This window comes from Nanorana parkeri, unplaced genomic scaffold (genome assembly GCF_000935625.1).
Source record: "Nanorana parkeri isolate BGI_ZX_2015 unplaced genomic scaffold, ASM93562v1 scaffold478, whole genome shotgun sequence".
Taxonomy (NCBI): Eukaryota; Metazoa; Chordata; class Amphibia; order Anura; family Dicroglossidae; genus Nanorana; species Nanorana parkeri.
Window position 1 is genome coordinate 1,019,548 of NW_017306746.1, and position 20,404 is coordinate 1,039,951.

The 20,404-nt window shown below is 42.0% G+C and overlaps 1 protein-coding gene across 2 annotated transcripts; it reads left to right on the forward strand.

The window, feature by feature from the left end:
• Positions 1 to 11: 11 nt before the first annotated feature.
• On the forward strand, positions 12 to 19,971 carry NABP2 (nucleic acid binding protein 2). 2 transcript variants are annotated; one of them, XM_018560799.1, is made up of 7 exons: positions 12 to 114; positions 7,252 to 7,363; positions 10,993 to 11,131; positions 13,509 to 13,580; positions 14,955 to 15,036; positions 18,368 to 18,431; positions 19,494 to 19,971. In XM_018560799.1, exons 2-7 carry the CDS (start codon positions 7,285 to 7,287, stop codon positions 19,670 to 19,672), a joined length of 615 nt encoding a protein of 204 aa, XP_018416301.1. In that variant the 5' UTR covers positions 12 to 114; positions 7,252 to 7,284; the 3' UTR covers positions 19,673 to 19,971. The 2 variants fall into 2 exon arrangements, with proteins under 2 accessions (XP_018416301.1, XP_018416302.1); XM_018560800.1 differs by having other exon boundaries at positions 40 to 130.
• Positions 19,972 to 20,404: the final 433 nt, after the last annotated feature.

Below are 20,404 nucleotides of genomic sequence, written 5' to 3' on the forward strand. Positions count from 1 at the left end.
TGGAGTACAGCCCCATTCAATTCCATGGGGAGTTACTGCGCAGGCGCGGATGGCGGCGGAGATTTCTGCACCGAGGATGTTAGCGGCGGAGGAGGCCGCTGCAGTCACGGAGAGGTAAATGAACACCTGGGTGGGGGTTTTTTACTTTAAGTTAGGTTATAGGGTTAGGGAGCAGGGCTGGGGGATGTTTTGGACCAATATGATGTTGTCCTTTAACTCATTCCTGAGCTGATGACGCAACACTAATGGGCGTCCAATCAGGAGGTAGTTGCTAGTCAATGTTTGCTGACGTCACGACCCTCTTATACAGCCAGTAATTACGGCATTCAGTAAATGTAGCCGCCATTTTGGGCATATGTAGGTGTTTGGGGGTTGTTTTAGGACTTCTCATGAGGAGATTATGCTGCTTCAGAAATCAATGGACAGTTACTGCCCATAGTTCTTATTGGGCTTTGAGGTGAAAAATAATGCACACATATAGAGCATATATAGGGATATAGAGCACTGGTTCTCAACCTGTGTAACCTCAGGACCCACATTTGTCCTCGGTCATTAAAGGAGATGAACTATGAGGTGAGTGAAAAGCACACACCTCATAGTTCTCCTTTAAGTTACGACCCAAGCCGCACTGCAATGGAACGCACGGCAGTGTGGGCTGCTGTGCTGTGATGGAGCTGCATCCATACGTGCATTGCCGGCTTACATGTGCGCCTGTAGAGGTGCCGGGAGCCAGAATGTGATGTTACCCCGGTCCAGGCACCTCAACAGGACACTTGCGAGGGAGCTGTAAGTAATGCATGTATGGAGGGAGCTCCTTCGCGGCCATACCCCCATCCCACCCCACCTCAAGATGACACTCTGCACCGGGCAGCATATTTTAAATGGCTGCTTGGTGTAAGAATGGACAGTGCTGTGCTAGGGGGAGGCTGAGGAGCCTCACACCTAGAAAAGTGGAAGGCATTCGGTGACCCGCTAAACACGGGGTCGCGTCCCACTTTTGGGTCACGACCCACCAGTTGAGAACCAAGAAGTTAGCTACGGAAGTGCATGGTGATTATAAGCTGCATCAGGACTCGGTCACAATCATGCTGATAACCTGATAGACCCTACAAGGGGTGGATAGAAAATGGTGGTTGCATGTGGTTGGTCATGGCCTATTCACACCAGTGGGCATGTGTTGGGATACCCTGCACTGCAAGGGTTAACTGCTGGTTAATGTCCAGGGGGGTGGTGTAAAGGACTTTTACTTACCTGATCCCCACTCCTGTAGGCTCCAATACTAGTACCCGCAGCCTCTTCCCCACTCTGTTTTATTGCGTGGAATGTGTCAGATTTGGCTTTTTTTTCTCCACTCTTTTTTGTGTCATACCAATACAAACAAAAGAAATAAACATGAGAATGCCTAAACATTTGTAATTGCAACAATTTTCTGTGCAAAGTGGTGCATTATCTGACAGAAATGCAGAGGTGCCAATATTTTAGGCCATGGCTGTATAATGCAGGACCCATATCCCTGTTTTATATATTGAGATGCTGAGGTACAGTCCACAAGCTGAGACAGAGGGGAGACAAGGCGAGCTCTGACAGCTGGGGGGAATGGGGACGAGGTAAGTTAAAAACCTTTACACGTCTCCCATGGACTTTAACACGCGTGGAGACTGGGTTGGGTATCACTGCCCAGTGTAGTCCAATGGGGTTGGTGTGAACGAGCCCTAAAAGTAGTGACCATATTGGTTTCAATGCTTGATTTTACGGCTTCCCACCCCTGAAAATAGGTTTTACTTACAGAGCAGGTGACACATAAATTCGTATGCAAGTATGAAACCAAGAATACCACTTCAATTAAAGTGACACTAAACTCAGGAGTTAAATCTTAAAAATTCATTTAAGTAGGCGGGGAGATTTTCTTTTGCATGTTTGTTTATGTGTTTTTCAAGCATTTGTATGCGCAACTTTTAGTAAAGGAGTAGAATTCTGTGTTTTTGGCCTGAGAGGCTTTTAAATGGTAGCGGCTGTAAAATGCACATGAACACGCTTTTTCGAGCATTTTTTCAGGCACTCCCATTAAAGTCTATAAGGCCAAAAAGCCAGAATCTGCACCAAAAGAAGCTCATGTACTTTTCCGAACTTCACGTGTAATGACACTGAGGTCTCCCGGCCGAGCCGCGGCTGTGTTGGCCGCCTATAATAGAAGTCACCAGCACTCGATGATGTGTGCAAGAAGTAAAGCCTGGCGCCACTGTTGCCAATGGCACCCTGTGCTCGCCATGGCAACAGGGGTAAGGGGGCCAGCCAGGCCGGCCCTAGCTACGCCCCCTATCAGCTGCGCCTGAGGCAAATGCCTCACTCGCCCCATGGTAGCTACAGCCCTGCTTGAGCCCAAGTGATTGTGTAGGGAGGAAAGAGTAGGAATATACAAGAAGAGCAAAAGTGCATTGCTATCAAAAATCAATTCAGTAACAGCATAGTAGCTAATGACATGCTCTAGACTTCACACTCCCATCATTTTTTCTGTAGGAGGCTATTTTGGAGCTGCCATATTTGAACAACCCGCAAAAACACAAAAAATTAGGTTTTACTTTTCAACCACTTTTTAATTTCGGTCATTGAGAGGAAGACTGCCTTACATGGTTGATCCATGAAATAAAGTCTTCCATCCAGTAACCACCAATATAAGGGACTATTCTTCCAAAGAATGCCATTTAACATTGTTGGTCAGTGGAAAGAAGAGCAATTAGCCATTACGTTGGTCATGGTCAGGTCTGAAATAGGAGGAAGCATACCCCAGCATTGGCTCCAGGCCTCCAACAAGCATGACTACAAATGGATAAAGCACGTTGCATTCAATAGGGAACTGCCACTATCGTATCACTATCGTATCACAACACACATACTTAGTGCGATATTAGGATATTGCAAACGAAGCCTGCCATCGGAGCAACACTTAGACTCCTCAATGCTGATCTCTCCTTACAAAACTTGCTATTTGCCTTTGTCCCTTTTTCAGTACCCAGAACATGTATGCAGATTGGAAACTTTGACTTTCTTAGGCTACATATTAATTTCAGGTCATTAACATAGAAAGTATGGATGTTAGTGAATTAGCATTAGAGTCAGCCAATTAACATTGGCATTGCTTAGGTCAGCAATAGCAGCCCCCATTTTTCTCGTAATGGATTTAACATATTGACATCTGACAAGTTGACCTCAGCTGCATGCAGTGGGTAGGGCTTGGGTTGGCACTTTACAACATAGCACAGTAATTAGTAAATACATTTCACTTACTTGCATACCTAATGGAGAAATATAGATTTTAAAGTTAAACTGTAATTTCCTTATGGAAGGTATGCTTTAGAAATCTGTATTGCCTATATGAAATACAAACTAAGAATTCTGATTGCACAATCTTTGTTATTTAGATTTGCCAACCACCATGCAATGCAGAGGCCTGCATAAAAAATCCTTTAGTTCGTATCTAATCTAGGGGATATTTACAATCAGATTGTAAGATATGTACAGTTGCAATCAAAATTATTCAAACCCCATTGCAAATCAGGTTTGTTGGCAAAATGTACAGACCTTCAGCTGTTTGCAATGAACAAATCACACAAAAGCAATTGAAATAGGTCAACACAACATATGTTTCAAGTGGTTTCCCCAACTTCAACTGAAAATGCAACTTTTAATGACTTCTTCAGTCTCAAAATGATTCAATCCCTTGAATGCTGTAGAATCCCTCACAAGAGCACAAATCTGAGTTTTATAAGAAGGCAGGTTGAGAAAAACCTTCGACTGACTGCAAAAGATCTGCAGAAAGACTTGGTGGGAACAGTCAGGCAGTGAGGTTTCAATTTGCACAGTAAGGCACAGAAGGTTTCCATGCCAGAACTCTAAGACGTACACCACTACTGACCCAAAAGCGCAAGAAAAGTGGGCTCCAATATTTTTAAAATCCTATCAATAAGCCACAGAAGTTTTGGGACTCTGTTCTGTGGAGTGATGAAACAAAACTGGGCCTTTTCGGCTCTATGCATCAGCGGTATGTCTGGAGGAAGAAGAAAGAAGCATATGCTGAAAAGAACCCCACCCTGTGCCTACAGTTAAGCATGATGCTTGGTGATGCTCTGGGGCTGCTTTGCATCCTCTGGAAACCTGCAGCGAGTGGAAGGCAAGTACCAGGAAATCCGAGGAGAAAATGTCATGTCATCTGTGAGGAAGCTGAAGCTTGGGCATCATTGGACCTTCCAACAGGACAATGATCCTGGGCAAACCTCAAATTACACCAAGACTTGGTTGCAGAAGTCCTGGAAGATTCTACAGTGGCCACCACAGTCACCCTAACTTAAAACCCCACAGAAATGGGGAATGGGCTAAGATTCCTCAGGCATGCTCCCAGAAGCTGGTGCCTGACTATGCATCTCGTTTGCAGCAGGTCATACCAGCAAAATGGTGCTTTACTAAGTACTAAAGATGTTTGCCATTAAGGGGTTGAAAAAGTTGCATTTCAAGTAGAATTTGGGGAAACCACTTGAAATATTTGTTGTGTTGACCTATTTCAATTGCTTGTGTTCGCAGGAAACAGCTGAAAGTCTGTATATTTTGCCAATAAACCTGATTTGCAATGGGGATTTAATAATTTTGATTACAACTGTATGTTGAGCTTTAGTCTAGTTTTGAGTAGAAGACATTGTAAGGTGCTACAGCATACCTTTCATTTATCATCTTGTCGTCGTCCCCCAAAGCTCTCCTGGGTCATGATATAGCCAAAAGCATCATTTTTGTGCTTATTTTTATAAGTCTATGTCATTCAGAAAACGCCTGGTATGTTTATCAATGGATAAAAGGCATTATTGAATTGGATTGAGGTGCGGTGACATCACAATCTGCCCTTCATCCAGTCAGAAAGCACCTTGAATTCATGAATAAATACACTTTCTGGCTAATTGCTTCATAGAAGGAGAGCACCCAACTAGGATATGTCTGAGAGGGATCATAAGATATAATATTGTTGCTCGGTTCAACCATAACTGGCTGGTTTGTGTGAACTTTCCTTTATATCTGAAGGCATACACTTCAGAACAGGTTCCACTACTATATTAATTAAGGCAGACTTTAAATTAGATTCCCGGACAGCAATAAAAGAGTTTACATAACTATAGCCATTACAGTGCATGTGGCTGCTTTGGGTCCTTGAGGTGGAAGGGTGACCCATTAGGGAGGCTGTTGAGGCAAATTAAACATTAAAAATCTGTTTGCATGTTAATAGAACATATATGGTAGTGTGTTTTAGGGGTTTGAGAGGTTGCACTTGACAGTGACCCTTGTGAAGTCTCCAGGAAGGAAGATCTGACATCAGACTAAAGCTGGCTATACACCTATAGATTATCTGCAGATTTTTTATGGTGAGATGGAAAAAGTGCAACAGATTCCTCCGTCTACGCTAAACTGTGTGGATGGAGGAATCTCTCGCTGGGCCAAGCTTCGTTATCTTGCTAGTCGGCCCCGCTGGCACTCAAAATACCTGAACAATGCCTGCATCCAATCATATTGTTCAGGTATTTTGAGAGCCAGCGGGGCCGACTAGAAAGATACTGAAGCTTGGCCCAGCGGGAGATTCTTCCATCCACACAGTTTAGCGTAAATGGAAGCATCTATTGCACTTTTCCCATCTGACCATAGAAAATCTGCAGACAATCGATAGGTGTATGGCCAGCTTTACAGGAGGAGTATTTGGGATTGTGGTAGCGCTCCTTCACTTTCTCTGTACAGCAAGCAGTACAGTCCTAATCAGGAAATGGTTGAATTGCCTTTAAAGCTTTTGATGCAGCTCATCCACTATAGAATTAACCCTATATGTTTAAAAGTTTTTCTGAGGGTGTAAAAAAATCTCCTTAGTAAAAAAACTGCTAAGACAGAGGAGGTTTGTAATTGTGCTTATAATTATCAGATGATTAAATAACATTATAATTTTTATTGCTGCTACTTTTAGCAGACTTGTCTGACTTTATTGGACCAAATCTCACCAACATTTGATTTAAATGACATTGTGACTGTCAAGAGAAGGAGTTAGTCTAAAGCTGGCCATACACTGTACAACCCTTGCAAGGCTTTTGTCTTGCGATGGTTGTAAAGTAATTTAAAAAACGTACGATCTGCCTATCTTGGACAGGCAGATCGTACTTGGATTTCTGATGACTGCAATGTTGAACGGGCAGAGTGCGCTTGCGCACATCGGCCCGTTCTGCAGTTGTCGAACAAGCACGCCACTAACCTGCCGGGAATCGTACGATTCTCGGTGGGTTTTCCAGCCTGCTTAGTCGACGGAAGACATGCGATCGCACAGTAGAAACGGATTTCCCGCGGTTATCGTACGATAATCGTACAGTGTATGGGCACCTTATGCTAGAAAAGTCTGAGAGCAGGCTGACTATTGCACCCATCCACCGCCTGCTGTTTACACTCAGCTTTTTTACATTATCGGTATTGGTTAACCAGCCTGCTATTGTCTATTTCAAATTGCAAGAGCAGGCTGGTTATTGCACCCAACCCACTCCCTGATAAAGTGGGCAGGGCAGAAAGTTCTCTCTCAGGGCCACTCCTCTGCTGATTGACAGCAGGCAGTAGGTGGTACAATAGCCAGCCTACTATTGCAACTTAAAAATAGCCAATAGCAGTCTGGCTATTGTACCACCTACTGCCTACTGTTTACATTCAGCTGCCGGCTACGGAATATAGGTGTCAGGAGATTAATTTGGGATGTAGGGGGGCCAGCTCCTTTGACCAAATCAGTTGGAAACAGTCAGCAGTCACCAGAATTTCGCTGAAATTCCACCATTGTTTGGCCAGCTTTACTATTTATAATGTGTAATCTCTGGCATCTTTGTATCCAAATATAAGGGGAGAAGTGTAGTAATTTGGAGAACGGACAGTTTGTCTGAGAAGTGTGGTTTGTGTTTAAGTGCTAGTACTAACAACATATTTTATTGGAATGAGGTTCTAGGGTGTTGAACTAACAAATGGCATGAGCAAAATGAGTCCTGCACAAACTTCCATAACCGGCATCAGTTTTATTAGATTCTACACTGGGAATGATGAACGTACATAAAGTTATGTCATTCATGATACTGTCATACAGACACGCAGGTACAGTATTATGGAATATGACATTGTGGGCACTCCCATTGTGCTGGTTGGCTTATAGTTCTAGGTAGCGTATGAATAACTGTTGAATAATTTTTTTTTAATTTACAGTGATTAAAACGTCAGCTTTACAGGAGGGCAATTATGACTACTGAAACCTTCGTGAAAGATGTGAAGCCCGGTCTCAAAAATCTGAATGTAATTTTTATAGTTCTTGAAACAGGTACGTCACAACCAAGCTAAACAAAATCAAAGTAGTTTTCATTTTTATGCTCTTAAAGGTATACTTAAAGTATAATAGGCTCAGTTCATAAAGCTAATATACAAGGATAACTATCATTATTGGGTTCTTTTTTTTAAGTGACAGTTGCAGTCCAGTGGGATTGGAAAATTACAGTCACATGGCTGAAAACATTGTTCAATGCTCACAGTAGTTATATCCCCTAGACTTAAAACGGACCTTTACACTCAAAAATCCAATTCTACCAATGCATCCTTCTATGTATGATGGTTAATAATAACATAGACATGTCAGGTGTAAAATGCTATGATTTTGAAATACTTACACTTGCAGAGCATTCACTTCCTGCTTTGAAAGGGCAAAATGACTTCAGCTTGCCAAAGCAATGCACGCTGGGATTGCCTTGTCATCAGCAGAACATTGCTGGAAAATCTCATCTCAGTGAAATGCATTTTCCTCCCCTGAGATGATGTGCATGGTCACATGTCCTAGTGTAACGTTCCAGGCTGGGTCTGGGGTAGGTAAGTAGGGATCTCAGCTTCAGAGTATACATACCCAGTTAATGTCAACAGCATGAGTATAATGGGTCAGATACTGCTCAGGTATAGGAGAGTATGGAGCTGCGGGTGTAGCGGTGACCTACCCTGTTAAACAGATCATCTGATTTATAAGGAAGGTATACACAGTTCAGTGAAGCGGCTGATATAGACAGGAAGTATACACAGTTCAGTGGAGCCGCTGATATATTACACACAGTTCAATGAAGCAGCTGATTTAGGAAGTACTTGCAGTTGGAGTACGGTGGTCCTATGATGCCACCCAGTGGCTTCAAGCGGAATGGCAAGCAGAGATGTCCCTGGCTGGGTGAGGTGTAACTGGGTCTCTGCTGTCAATCGCCTTGTGGACAGCTGAGTGGCAGGGATGAGAGAGGCGGAGGATGGCCGCTGTGGATGGGGCTCTTTCCGGCCCAACAGTGGGGGTTGCAGGAGTGCCAGTAAAATATTACTAGATTACTAATATTAATAGAAGTACAGTAAAATATTAGTAATCTGCCCTTAGTAAACATGGCCATTGTCAAAAGACTGGGGAAGAAAAGAGAAATAAGGTCTGCAAAGAATAAAAAGCCTGCAATTATCTAGAAGTATGTGTTTGTAGATTGTCATTACTAAACATTTCTAAAGGTGTGTTTGTTATTATTTTAAAGATATGGCTAAAGGTCCGCTTTGAAATTGAAATGAGCAGGGTAGTGACTACAGCATTCTGAGCGTCTTGTATTATACTAAACTCACCTCTCATGACCAGCAAACATCTTCTTCCGGGTCTGGGATCTTCAGCTATCTTGATTGGCTAGGAAGAGCCTGTCTACTCACAATGTTTTATCCTGCAAGTAGATCTGTTGCTTTTCCACTTTTTGTAACAGGCCAATCTTTACAGCTGACGTGGCAGTGACATGGATTGGTAACTAGTGATTTGGAGGAGAGAGATTGATCAGGCTCACTTCTCTAAGATAACGCACCAGGATAAGGATACTTCTTTTTTTAAAAGTGACAGTTATTTTCAGTTAAGTCCAATGAGATTTGTAATTGCAGTCACATGGGGAAAATAAAAATAGTTATTCTTGTGTTAAAGCTTTGTGAATTGATCTTGCTGAGTATTTAATAGTTTACATACTGGGAATCCCACACTAACTTATCAGTAAGGCCCCATTCATATTATTGCGTTGCAGTAATACGTGTGTTCCCATGTACGTTACTGCAATGCATGGCACTGTACGCTACTTGCGATGGCGCGATGTAGTGCCATTCGTTCTTAATAGCACCCCAACACACCTTTCTGACATAGATGTGCTGCAATGCAACACTCTAATGTGCATTACAGTGCACTGCCAAAAAATGTGTGGGTCCATTCTCTGGGCCAATAAGCAGCATTGCCAGGCCATTCATTTTTAATGAGCTGCCTAACGCAGTGCATGTTATTGTAGGTGCGTTACCGCAACACATCCCAGTGATTTGGTGTAAACCTAGCATTTAAGTTTATTTCCACTTTTGCAGTCACATTTAAAAAAAAAACCCTCTATATGTTTGTTGTGTGTTCTCATTCACACAGCATATTAAAAAATACCTTTTAGAAGTTTTGTTGCAGCAGACAAGATGGCTGAATCAAGGGTTTTTCTGAGCACCTTCACAGTGATCTGTCCTTAGAGAAAGACTTAGGACTGAGAATTGAGGAATGTGTTTCTCTCATTAACTTCATTAACATTTGAATGCAGAAGCCAGGGTTGTAGTCCTTTAAGCCCTTACAGTTCCTCCTAACATTACAAAGAAGCCACAAAACTGTAACCCAAGTAAAAGAAATTTTAACTGGAAGAAACATTTTTATTTGTATTTTTTATATAACTTATGCTTTGTGAATGTGAACATGTAACAAATATAAAATATGTGTTATCCCAATTTGGCTGCGAAAGTGGAAATACACTTTAAACATGTAGGTCCCTTTCACGTGTGTGTGTGTGTGTGTGTGTGTACGTGTACGTGTACGTGTACCGGTGAATTGTGCTTTAATTGCAGTCCATTCATTTGAGTGAATGGCATTGCAACACACCACACTGCAAAACGTCTGCGTTACCACAACACATAGGTGTGACACCAGCTATTTTTACTTATTCCCTACAAAGCTGAGGGAATAATGTTTTTAATACGGTTATTTTTTCGCAAAAAATATACATTTTAATAGAACTACTTGTATTTCATGTTTGAAGAAACCCTTTCACAGTATAAATGAATAACATTGGGTCAAAATGTATAAAAGAGTTGTAAGGGGTGATACAGTGAGGGGAATTTATCAAAACTGGAGCAGACAGAATCTGGAGCAGTTGCCAATGACAACCAATCAGCATCTCTCTTCAGTTTTCTCAGTTGAGATGTGAAAATGAGAGATAGAAGCTGATTGGTTGCAATGCAAATCTGCTCCATTTTTGATAAATTCCCCCCAGTATGTTTATGTTTTTACTTAACTTTTATATTTCAATGTGGCACACAGTGTATAGATGTAAGATGCATTTCTTGGGACGTGAAGGTTTAAAAAAATATGAGATCTTTTATCTTATTGGAATCACCATCGGGCTTATTCAACAAAGCAAAGAGCAGTTCACACTAACAAACATCAACCCATCAGAATTCAGTATCTCACTGATCTGACTACATAGATTTAACCTGGTTGCTATAGGTTATGGGTTTGCTTCATGACTAAACTTAAATACCTGTACTTATTTAAGTTATGTATTAATTCTAAGCAATCTCTCTCGCTCCCTCCCTCTCTCGCTCCCTCCCTCTCTCGCTCCCTCCCTCTTTCTCTCTCTCTCTCCCCCCTTTCTCTTTTCTATTTTATAAACAGAGTTAATTTAAACAGTCCATTTAATTTAAATTTAATTCAACTTAAAGCAGAAGAAAAGGGTTTTCATTTCAAGTCACTTCTGCTGAATTACAATCGTATTTCATTAGAATATAGGTTTGTGAAGTTGGTGATTTCCTTAATGGTGCATCATTGTGTAAACGTTTAAGTACAAAACTTACTTTTTTCTTTTAACCACCATTCACAACTTTAATTGTCAGGCAGAGTCACCAAGACAAAGGATGGGCATGAAGTGAGAACTTGCAAAGTGGCTGACAAGACAGGAAGCATCAACATCTCTGTTTGGGATGATGTGGGAAACTTGATCCAGCCTGGGGATATCATCCGACTCACAAAAGGGTAAATGATTGGTTGGAGAGATGATTGTACCTGACATATCATACCTGGAGACAGTTATAGATTTGGACATCATCTTGACTATATCTCCTTTAAGTATCTCATCACAGCTGTTGTTTTGATCTAAATGTTATAGATATTCATGGACATTCAGGGCACATTTACACTTTACCATTCTTGTGCGTTACGTCAATGCGCATTATGTCACACGTTAACATATGTTGTGTTAGGGTGAACAGACAAAAATGGACATGCAGCATTTTTTCCTACAGGGTGCACCACAAGGCACATGTACATCTGAATGCCTCTAATGTCTGGCCATTTGACTAACACTTTTGTAGATCAGTAGAAGCCTGATTGGTTCACTGTGCTGACTCACCTCTCCCATTTGTGAGTGCTAATAATTATAGGAAGCTATTATATAGATTAAGGTATTTATGCTAACAATAGTAAAAAATATATTCAATTTTTTTTTTTATTATTAAACTAAGTTTTATTAACATCTGACATTTTATTTATTATTTTTGGATTAAATAGCATTTTTCAGTAACATGTATTCATTGATTTGTAAAGAACATAGAAGCAAACATATTACAATGTGCATAATGGAACATCACAGGCTATATTAAAATATAACTTTGTAGACCTTAAGCCCTTAGTGAAAATGTTTTTGTAGGATTTCATTGGACCTACACATATTATATACCATTTATTAAAGGACAACATGGACTTTAATTTGATATGACACATGCTTAAATTGGAGGGTTGCCGTCTCCAGATGGCATTTTTTTTCTGCGGGCGCGCACGGGCAGAAAAGACCCGACCAATGCAAACACCCGTTGCCGGGTGTTTAACATATAGACGACCGGCGGCTCTATAGTGCTTCATCAGCTTCTTTTAGGGTCCACAGTTGACATCTCCCCCACCCCCACGTTTACGCAGATATAAACGTAAGTACGCGTCCGGTGCCCCACCGCGCAAAAACGACAATTGCGCCACACACGTTACATATCGCCGCAAACGTTGCAGTGAGAGCAATCATTTTAGGGCCATCAATCACTGATAACACTAAACTGATGAGCGGTAAAAGCTTTTAAAGCGTCGCCTATGGCCAATTTTGGGTATTATAATTTTTTTGAGGTTTCGCGCGCGCGCACACAATTTTAAGGCTTGACATGTTTGGTGTCTTTTTACCCGACGTGACCGCGTCTTTTATATTTTACCAAAAAATTGGGTAATAATAAATGTTTTATCATTCAATATAGGGGAAAGTTTTTTGTTTTTTTTCGGTAATTTTTCCTTAATATAGTGAAAAATAAAAACCCCAGTGGTGATTAAATACCACCAAAAGAAAGCTCTATCTGTCCCTAAAAAATGATATAAAATTCATTTCAGTACAGCGCTGCATGACGGAATAAATGTCAGTCAAAGTACCGCAGCGCTGAATACTGAAAAATGGCCTGGATGGGAAGGGGGTTTAACACCGCGGATGTCAACTGGTTAACTAGGGGCACCAAAGGGTTTATTGTTTATTTACAGGGGCTTTTGATACACACAGGGTTATTCACAAAAGGGTGAAGAGTTTGGAGAAGTCAGGAGAAGTGAACAATCTAGGACAACATAGCTGAACTGGAAAGTGAGCTGAATTGGGGGAATTTTTCCAAATCAGCTATGTTCTCCTAGATTGTTCACTTCTCCGGCCTTCTCCAAACTCTTCTCCCTTTTGTGAATAGCCCTGTAAGTAATCTGAGGAGATGCTGTATTCCCCTCAGAGATTTTTTGTATCACTTTGTAATACACTGAGCCGGCTTCCAGCTCCACAACACAGTGGGCTGAAAGCCGGCTCAGTGGATGTCACAGCACTGTGATCACAGTGATTACCTATCGCTGTAATCACAGTGCTGTAACCACCTAAATTGCTGTTGAGGGTCTGCCTCAGACGCCGAGGGACCCATCAACAGCGTTAACTCAATGAGAGCTGGTCCATGCACGGACCAAGTCTCATTGTACCGCATGACGGGATTATTCAATCACCAGGAAGTGAAAGACGCAATAATCCCGTCATCGGTCAGGAAGGGTTTAAAGTCCAACCCTGGGCAAAATATATTTTATCGTTTTGGATAGAGTTACAATGTATATCAGGTTTTTACTGTTGTTTGTGTCCAGTTTGGGGAGACTTTTCCTCACTTCTGTTCAGTGTGACATCTGTCAAATTGACAGGAGGTGAGGAGCAGTCTCATTAACTGGGACTAAGACAGTTATTAAAACCTGACTGAGGTTCGAACCCTATATTGATATATCCAAAACAAAGAAAAACTGTCAGGATTTGGTCTTTAATCTTTTTGTTTTCTCTCTCTTATCTTTTTTTGTCTATTTGCAGCTATGCTTCTGTCTTCAAAGGATGCCTGACTCTTTACACAGGAAGGGGAGGCGACTTGCAGAAGATTGGAGAGTAAGGCTTTAATACTTGACTTAACCTTGTGTTTTCACCATACAGTTCACAAAGCTTCTATTGGTACTTCATTACTGCTAACCAATGCACCTGTCAGGGCCTTAAAGGAGAACTATGAGGTGAGTGATTTCCACTCATCCTCATAGTTAGAGCCGACCTGTGACAAAGAAGTTGTCACGGGTCGGCTCTATTCATCGGAAAGTGAGCGAACACATACCATCGCTCGCTCTTTTTCCGATCATCTGTCTGCAGAGAGTGGTGACTGTTAGTCACGGCTCCCTGCAGGGATACCCCTCTCCGATCCTCCAGCGATGAGTGGAGGAACGGACAGGGGAGGGTGCATGCACAGCTGGCTCTGCCTCTAGATAGGCAGAGCCAGCTGTCACTCACGCAGCTGGGTGGATCCAGACAGTATTGTCAGGATCCATCCCGGCTGGGGCACTCTCTGTATATTGCTATTGCCCGAGATATACTGAGCTTTGGGTCACGGGAGGACGCTAGTATATGTCCTTCCATGACCCTAAAGAGAACTATGCGGAAAAAACATTTACCCCATAGTTCTCTTTTAACCCTTGTGCTTCCAGCTGGCCAGCTCAGTATGCCGTACGGACCTGGCATTTACAGTTCTACTATAAGCTGATGGTCGACCATCAGCTTATAGTAGAACTGTAAGAATGTCTAGTTTAAAACAGTGCATATACATGATAATTTCTCTTACAGATATTCAGGGACACAGGGGAAAGGACGTAGTCTAGCAACTAATGGGTCCCATAGGCTACTTGCACTACAATCCATAAGATGCCATACGTTTTTTGCATCCATGACTAAATCACATTGGAATTTCAGATGCACTTTTGCTAGCAACTCCAAAACATTGACCAGCGGTGGAACATGAATTTATATTAAAGTTAATGTGCCCATTTTTTGCTTTCCCTGGTTCTTCCTTTCCTTCCTCATCAACATGCTAATTATATTTTTAAATAAAACCTTTCTATTTTCAGTTCATACCTTATTTCAGACATCGTCACTGGGTTTCTGTGCTTCTTTATGCAATGTCGGCAGATCATGGCAGGTGATAGTGTGTGTATTGGGTGGGGGTGATGCTGTTTATAGCTTCCTGAAAACATCACAGCTCCCTGCCTCAGTAATGCTCTCGGGAGCCATCATCCCTGATGCAAGCAGTGGTCTGCCCTGTGGGGGGAGTTATGCAAATATAAAAATGCCTTTTAAGTATGGATGTCAGTCTGGAGGAGTGGGTATTCCTAGGCAGGCTTCATTTGCATGCAAACCACCCTCGGTAATGCCCATATGCTGATCCTCCAAGATTTAAAGAACTGAAATTGACAAGTGTTCATTGGCTATTTTTTTTTGCAGATTTTGCATGGTATATGCTGAAGCGCCTAATTTTAGTGAACCAAACCCTGAGTATGTGGCACAGCAATCACAAAACAAACAGGTAAATGTCTCTTCTTTTAGCAATAGTTAAATACATGTGTGTTCAGTTCTGTGGTGAGGCCCAGTCTCTGCAATGATGAAACCCTGTGTTATTGTGGCAATTGAGCAAAGATCAGACCATGTAAGGGTCCCCACTGGAGAGACGATTAATACTTCTGACAGTCAGAAGCATTTGTTATTGTGAACATTTTCTAAGTTGTACGAAAATCTCTGTTAAATCAGAAATCAACTTCTCCCTTTCCTCTAGAGAAAAGGGAATCTGTATCTAACCCCATATGTGCTGCATTAAACTGTCAGATGAGACAAAGAGAAGAATGTTATTTGTCCTGATAACATGACAATCCAAAATTGCAGCATTGTGCATCGAAGCGCCACACTCCATTTAACAGTCCAGATATATCTTTATTGAATGTAGATCTAAGGGGACAGAAATAGCCAACCTGTTTTGGGAGCCCAAAGAATACCCCCTCCATCAGGGCAAAGGAAAACATGTATCAGGACTATGATGGCTTGAATTTGGATACTGTTGTTCAATTCACAATTCTGATACTGAATACTGTTTTTTCAAGACAGTGAAGATGCTCTGGAATTAGGAAGCTGTTTGACCTGTAGTCAGATCACCTATACAGACTCTTTTACATCCTAATTAGCCAGCACACCGATAGGGTACGCCTTGCAGTTCCAGCACCTTTATTCCACTTGTTTCCCATGACAATCATGGACGGCACAATCTTACTACATATTTTTCTCTGTTATACATTTGCCACTGTATTAACTGCCCTAGGTGCACTGGCCACCTGGCTCTAAGTCAGTTTTGAGTGGAGAAGATTTTGCAAATGGCAGAGGAAGTGCAGGATGAAGAGCCACTGAAGTGCTCAGATATACAGTTATGGTAAAGATGGTTAGTGATATTTACACCACCACACGCTCCTCCAGTGTATGCCATGTAGATGAGTTTTGCCATAGAGGATCCACTGGGGAGTCAGGTTGTGTGTGTGTGTGTGGTAATTATACAACAAAGGATATCAATAAGCTGAAGAGTGTTATTTGTAAACAAAATACTTCTAGATTTCTACAGTGTGTTGTTTGCAAGGAATCAATAACTTGAAACTTAAAAGAGAACTATGGGGTAAGTGTTTTTCCCCATAGTTCTCTTAAGGGTCACGGAGGACATATATTAGCATCCTCCCGTGACCCAAAGCTCAGTATAACAGTAGAAAGGCATCATGGCACACTCACAAACCAGCATGTAAAACAACTTGTCTCACCACTAAGGACAATGACAGAGGTTTGGATACACGTCTTCTGCAGAGGATGTGAAAGCCGCACTGCCGCGCCAAGGCACCTCTTATAGTGCGGTCCTAACTCTAAACTATGAGAGTCTCCATCTTGGAGCACATGGGGGCAGAAGATTTCAAATTGGGTGCAGGTTTGTCAGTAGGAAGCCCAGCCTCCTTAAAAGCACAGAAACACACAAGGGATCCCGCACATCCCAATGGCAGCTGAGAAACCCCATGCGTCGCTGCACCAAATCGGTCAAGCAAAACAAACGACAAACGCACTCAACAATTTGTCCTTAGTGGTGAGACAAGTTGTTTTACATGCTGGTTTGTGAGTGTGCCATGATGTATAACTGGTGACAAATTGTTGAGTGCGTTTGTTGTGTGTTTCTGTGCTTTTAAGGAGGCTGGGCTTCCTCCTGACAAACCTGCACCCAATTTAAAATCTTCTGCCCCCATGTGCTCCAAGATGGAGACTCTCATAGTTTAGAGTTATTATCCTTGGTGGTGAGACAAGTTGTTTTACATGCTGGTTTGTGAGTGTGCCATGATGCCTTTCTACTGTTTTACTGTTCAAAGCCCATTTCGTGTGCACCTTACTGAATAACTGGTGACAAATTGTTGAGTGCGTTTGTCGTTTGTTTTGCTTGACCAAAGCTCAGTATATCGCAAGCTAATGCTCGCAGTATACTGAGACCACCGCAGCCGGGACGGACCCTGACAATGCTGTCGAGATCCACCCAGCTGCGTGAATGACAGCTGGCCCTGCCTATCTAGAGCCAGCTGTGCCCTCCCCCTCCCCGTCCATTCCTTCACTCAGCGCTGGTGGATTGGAGAGGAGAGGGGCAGAATCCCTGCAGGGAGCCTTGAGTGACAGTCACTGCTCTCTGCAGGGAGATGATCAAGAAGTGAGCGGGTAACGGTATGTGTTCGGTCACTTCCCGATCTATTGAGCTGACGTTTGACAGTTTCATTGTCACACGTCGGCTCAAACTATGAAGAGTGATTTTCACTCGCCTCATAGTTCTCCTTAAAAGCACAGAAATAAGTGGTTAGCATGGGAGACATTAACACTGGAGGTTTTTCATGTTGTGTTAGATTAAAGTGACACTAAACTCAGGAGTAAATTTTACAAATGCATTCAAGTACCTTAAAGTGGACCTTTACCCCCTTTGACTAAAAATCACATTAGCATTTACCTCTGCATGCTGATATAAAATCATCTTACATTTATTAGCTAAACAAACATATTTTTATTTTACTTACAATTTCTTTTTTTCCACTTCCTGGTCCACTTTGGCTCAAATTATGTAATCGTGCCCAAGCACTGCATTCTGGGAAGGTTACATCAGCAGAGCATTGAATGTGTTTTCAGGGTTCAACTCCTGAGTTTAGTTTACCGAAAGCTCAACAACAATTTCACTTGGCCAATACATGGAAGTAACCACCAATAACAACAGTGTACACGCCCTCACTGGTAGCATTATAATATCAGCTAGCCTAGGTAAATCTTACAATAGTCCCATATCAGGTTTGCTATGGAGGCAACATTGAAGGAGCACCTTAAAGGGAATATTGCAAATTAATATTTATATTTTCACAGAGAGCTAGCTAGTGGAGCTCTTTTTTTACTTATTTTGTGTGTGTGTATATGTATTTGTGTATGTATGGATGTATGTAGATTCATTTTTAAAAAAAATTATTATATGTAAAGCCATAAAAAAAATTTACAGAATTTTTTCCATTAAAGTACTTTTTTCCAGTACAGTCGCAAAACTGCAGTAATCCTTTGATGTAATATTATCTAAACTTTCAGTCTATGATATTTCTTCAAAATGGAACTAATATTCATCACGCCAAGAATTATTTGCTCTTAATACGGATTCACAAGGTTTTAATATCGAAATGATAGCAGATCTTGGGATAATTTTGAATTCCCTTTTCAACACTTTTACAAGTTAATAAAGCCTTCAGGGGATGCAAGTTTTCTTGGCTTTTAGTCATGATAACCTTCTGTGGACATATAAGTTACACTGGACTTTGTGATTTCAGGCACAAGCAGACAGTCTACCAGGAACAACCAATCACAGCTCCTCCAGCAGTGCGGCTCCTGCAGGTAATAATGAAAATTACTCCTTAAGTGCACTCCTTCAGTAATTATACATTTATATATAACCCAACTGAATGACTACTTTACATGTTGTGTATGCTTATGTACTGTATAAGTGAAGTAGTGAAGAACTGCATACATCAGTAACAGCTTAAAGGAGAACTATGGGGTTAAGCCTTTTTCCCATAGTTCTCCTTAGGGTAACCCTAGCCTCAGTATACCGCGAGCTGTAGCTCGCGGTATACTGAGACGCCGCAGTATACCGCGAGCTGCGGCTCTCGGTATACTGAGACGCCGCAGCTGAAGCGCATCCCGACAATTGTGCCGGGATCCGCCCAGCTGCGTGACTGACAGCTGGCTCTGCTTATCTAAAGGCAGAGCAAGCTGTACCTGCCCCCTCCCCCGTCCGTTCCGCCAGTCAGCGCTGGCGGATCGGAGCGGGGAGGGGGGAATCCAGCCCCTCCCCTGTCACAGCAGAGAGCCGTGACAGGATCGAGAGGTGAGCGAACGCCGGTATGTGTACGCTCACCTCCCGATCTACTGAGCCGACCTGTGACAGGCTCATTGTCACAGGTCGGCTAGAACTATGAGGTGAGTGAAAAGCACTCGCCTCATAGTTCTCCTTTAACGTGGACCTGTGCTTTGCGTTTAAAAGTAGCAAAAGGTTCACTTTAATGGCAAACCCCTAAAGCAGCTTATACCTTCCTTTTCCTTGCTTCCCTGCCATTCCATTTGCCCATGTAAGTGAAGTTGCATACCCTGTACTTTTGGGTATGGTGGAATATATGACTTGTTTTTCTTCCTTCCACATGACTTTCTCCAGTAGGTGGGAAGAGAATCCTTAGATTTGTAAAAGCTCTGAGTCACGACTTACAGCTTACACTGGACTTCTCTTCACTCCCATGGGTAAATGTAGGGGTGGAGAGCAAAGGAAAGATACATGCAGCTGTCTGAGCTACCACTAAAGTGCACCTGTTTCTTTTCCCTTCATGGGCAAAGCACAGATTTATTTTAATATATGGAAAGATATTGCCAGAAAACTTAGAATGTTTCTTTGCTTTTTTTCAGCTTCTGATTTGCCTAATGGTAATGGAACCAACAACCAAACCAGTGCTGTACATCCATCCCCAGCAACTGCTCATCCATCAAGTGGACGGATTACACGTAGCCAGCCTAACCACTCGCTCCCTGGAGCACCAAACTCCATCAGTAATGGCAAAGAGACACGGCGGACTGGGAAGAGATAGCAGTTCTGATCTCATTGACCAATGCTGTATTCTGCCCTCCATCCCAAGCTCATCCACCTAGCTTGTATCCAGAAAAGAGCTGACTTTTCTGAAAATCTCTGGTTAAAGTAAGGCTACCCACAGACATTAGATAGATGTCTGGAAAAATAGGTTATTTATATATGAACAACACCAAATATATGATCTGTAGTGGACGTTTATGGCCATTTACCATAGGACAAACATATTTTTGCATCTTTTAAGTGTATATAAACCCAAGCAATAAACATGTCTGCTCCCTTTTGGTCTTTTAAATATACCATTGAAAGTCTGTTTGGTAAAAACACCTGTTGATCCATTCTAAAATCCAGTAAGTTCTTAAAGTGACATTAAACCCTCAGATTTTTTTAAATAAAACAATACTGTAATGTGCGCCTTACTGTAATCCATGGTTGTTTGCCTTCTCTTTGATGCTCTTCCTTTTAAATCTGTATCTGTTCTCATGCTTGGAGAGAACTTCCCTTTTCAGCAGACTGCCTTGTCTCAAACGGTGTCTGTGTATACGTTTCTATAGGCTGTAACCTGAGCCAGCACTACAGGAAGAGGCCCTGAGCTGAAAAGGGAAGTTCTCTCCAAGCATGAGAAAAGATACAGATTTAAAAGGAAGAGCATCAAAGAGAAGGGAATCAACCATGGATTACAGTAAGGCACACATTACAGTATTGTTTTATGTTAAAAAATCTGAGGGTTTAA

What these genes read in the sequence shown, in the direction of transcription:
- NABP2 (XM_018560799.1), top strand. Translation starts at nt 7,285, where the DNA reads ATGACTACTGAAACCTTCGTGAAAGATGTGAAGCCCGGTCTCAAAAAT. An exon ending in GACTTGCAGAAGATTGGAGA is followed by an intron (nt 13,581 to 14,954) that starts GTAAGGCTTTAA and finishes TTTTTTTTGCAG; the next exon opens with ATTTTGCATGGTATATGCTG. An exon ending in AGCAATCACAAAACAAACAG is followed by an intron (nt 15,037 to 18,367) that starts GTAAATGTCTCT and finishes TTGTGATTTCAG; the next exon opens with GCACAAGCAGACAGTCTACC.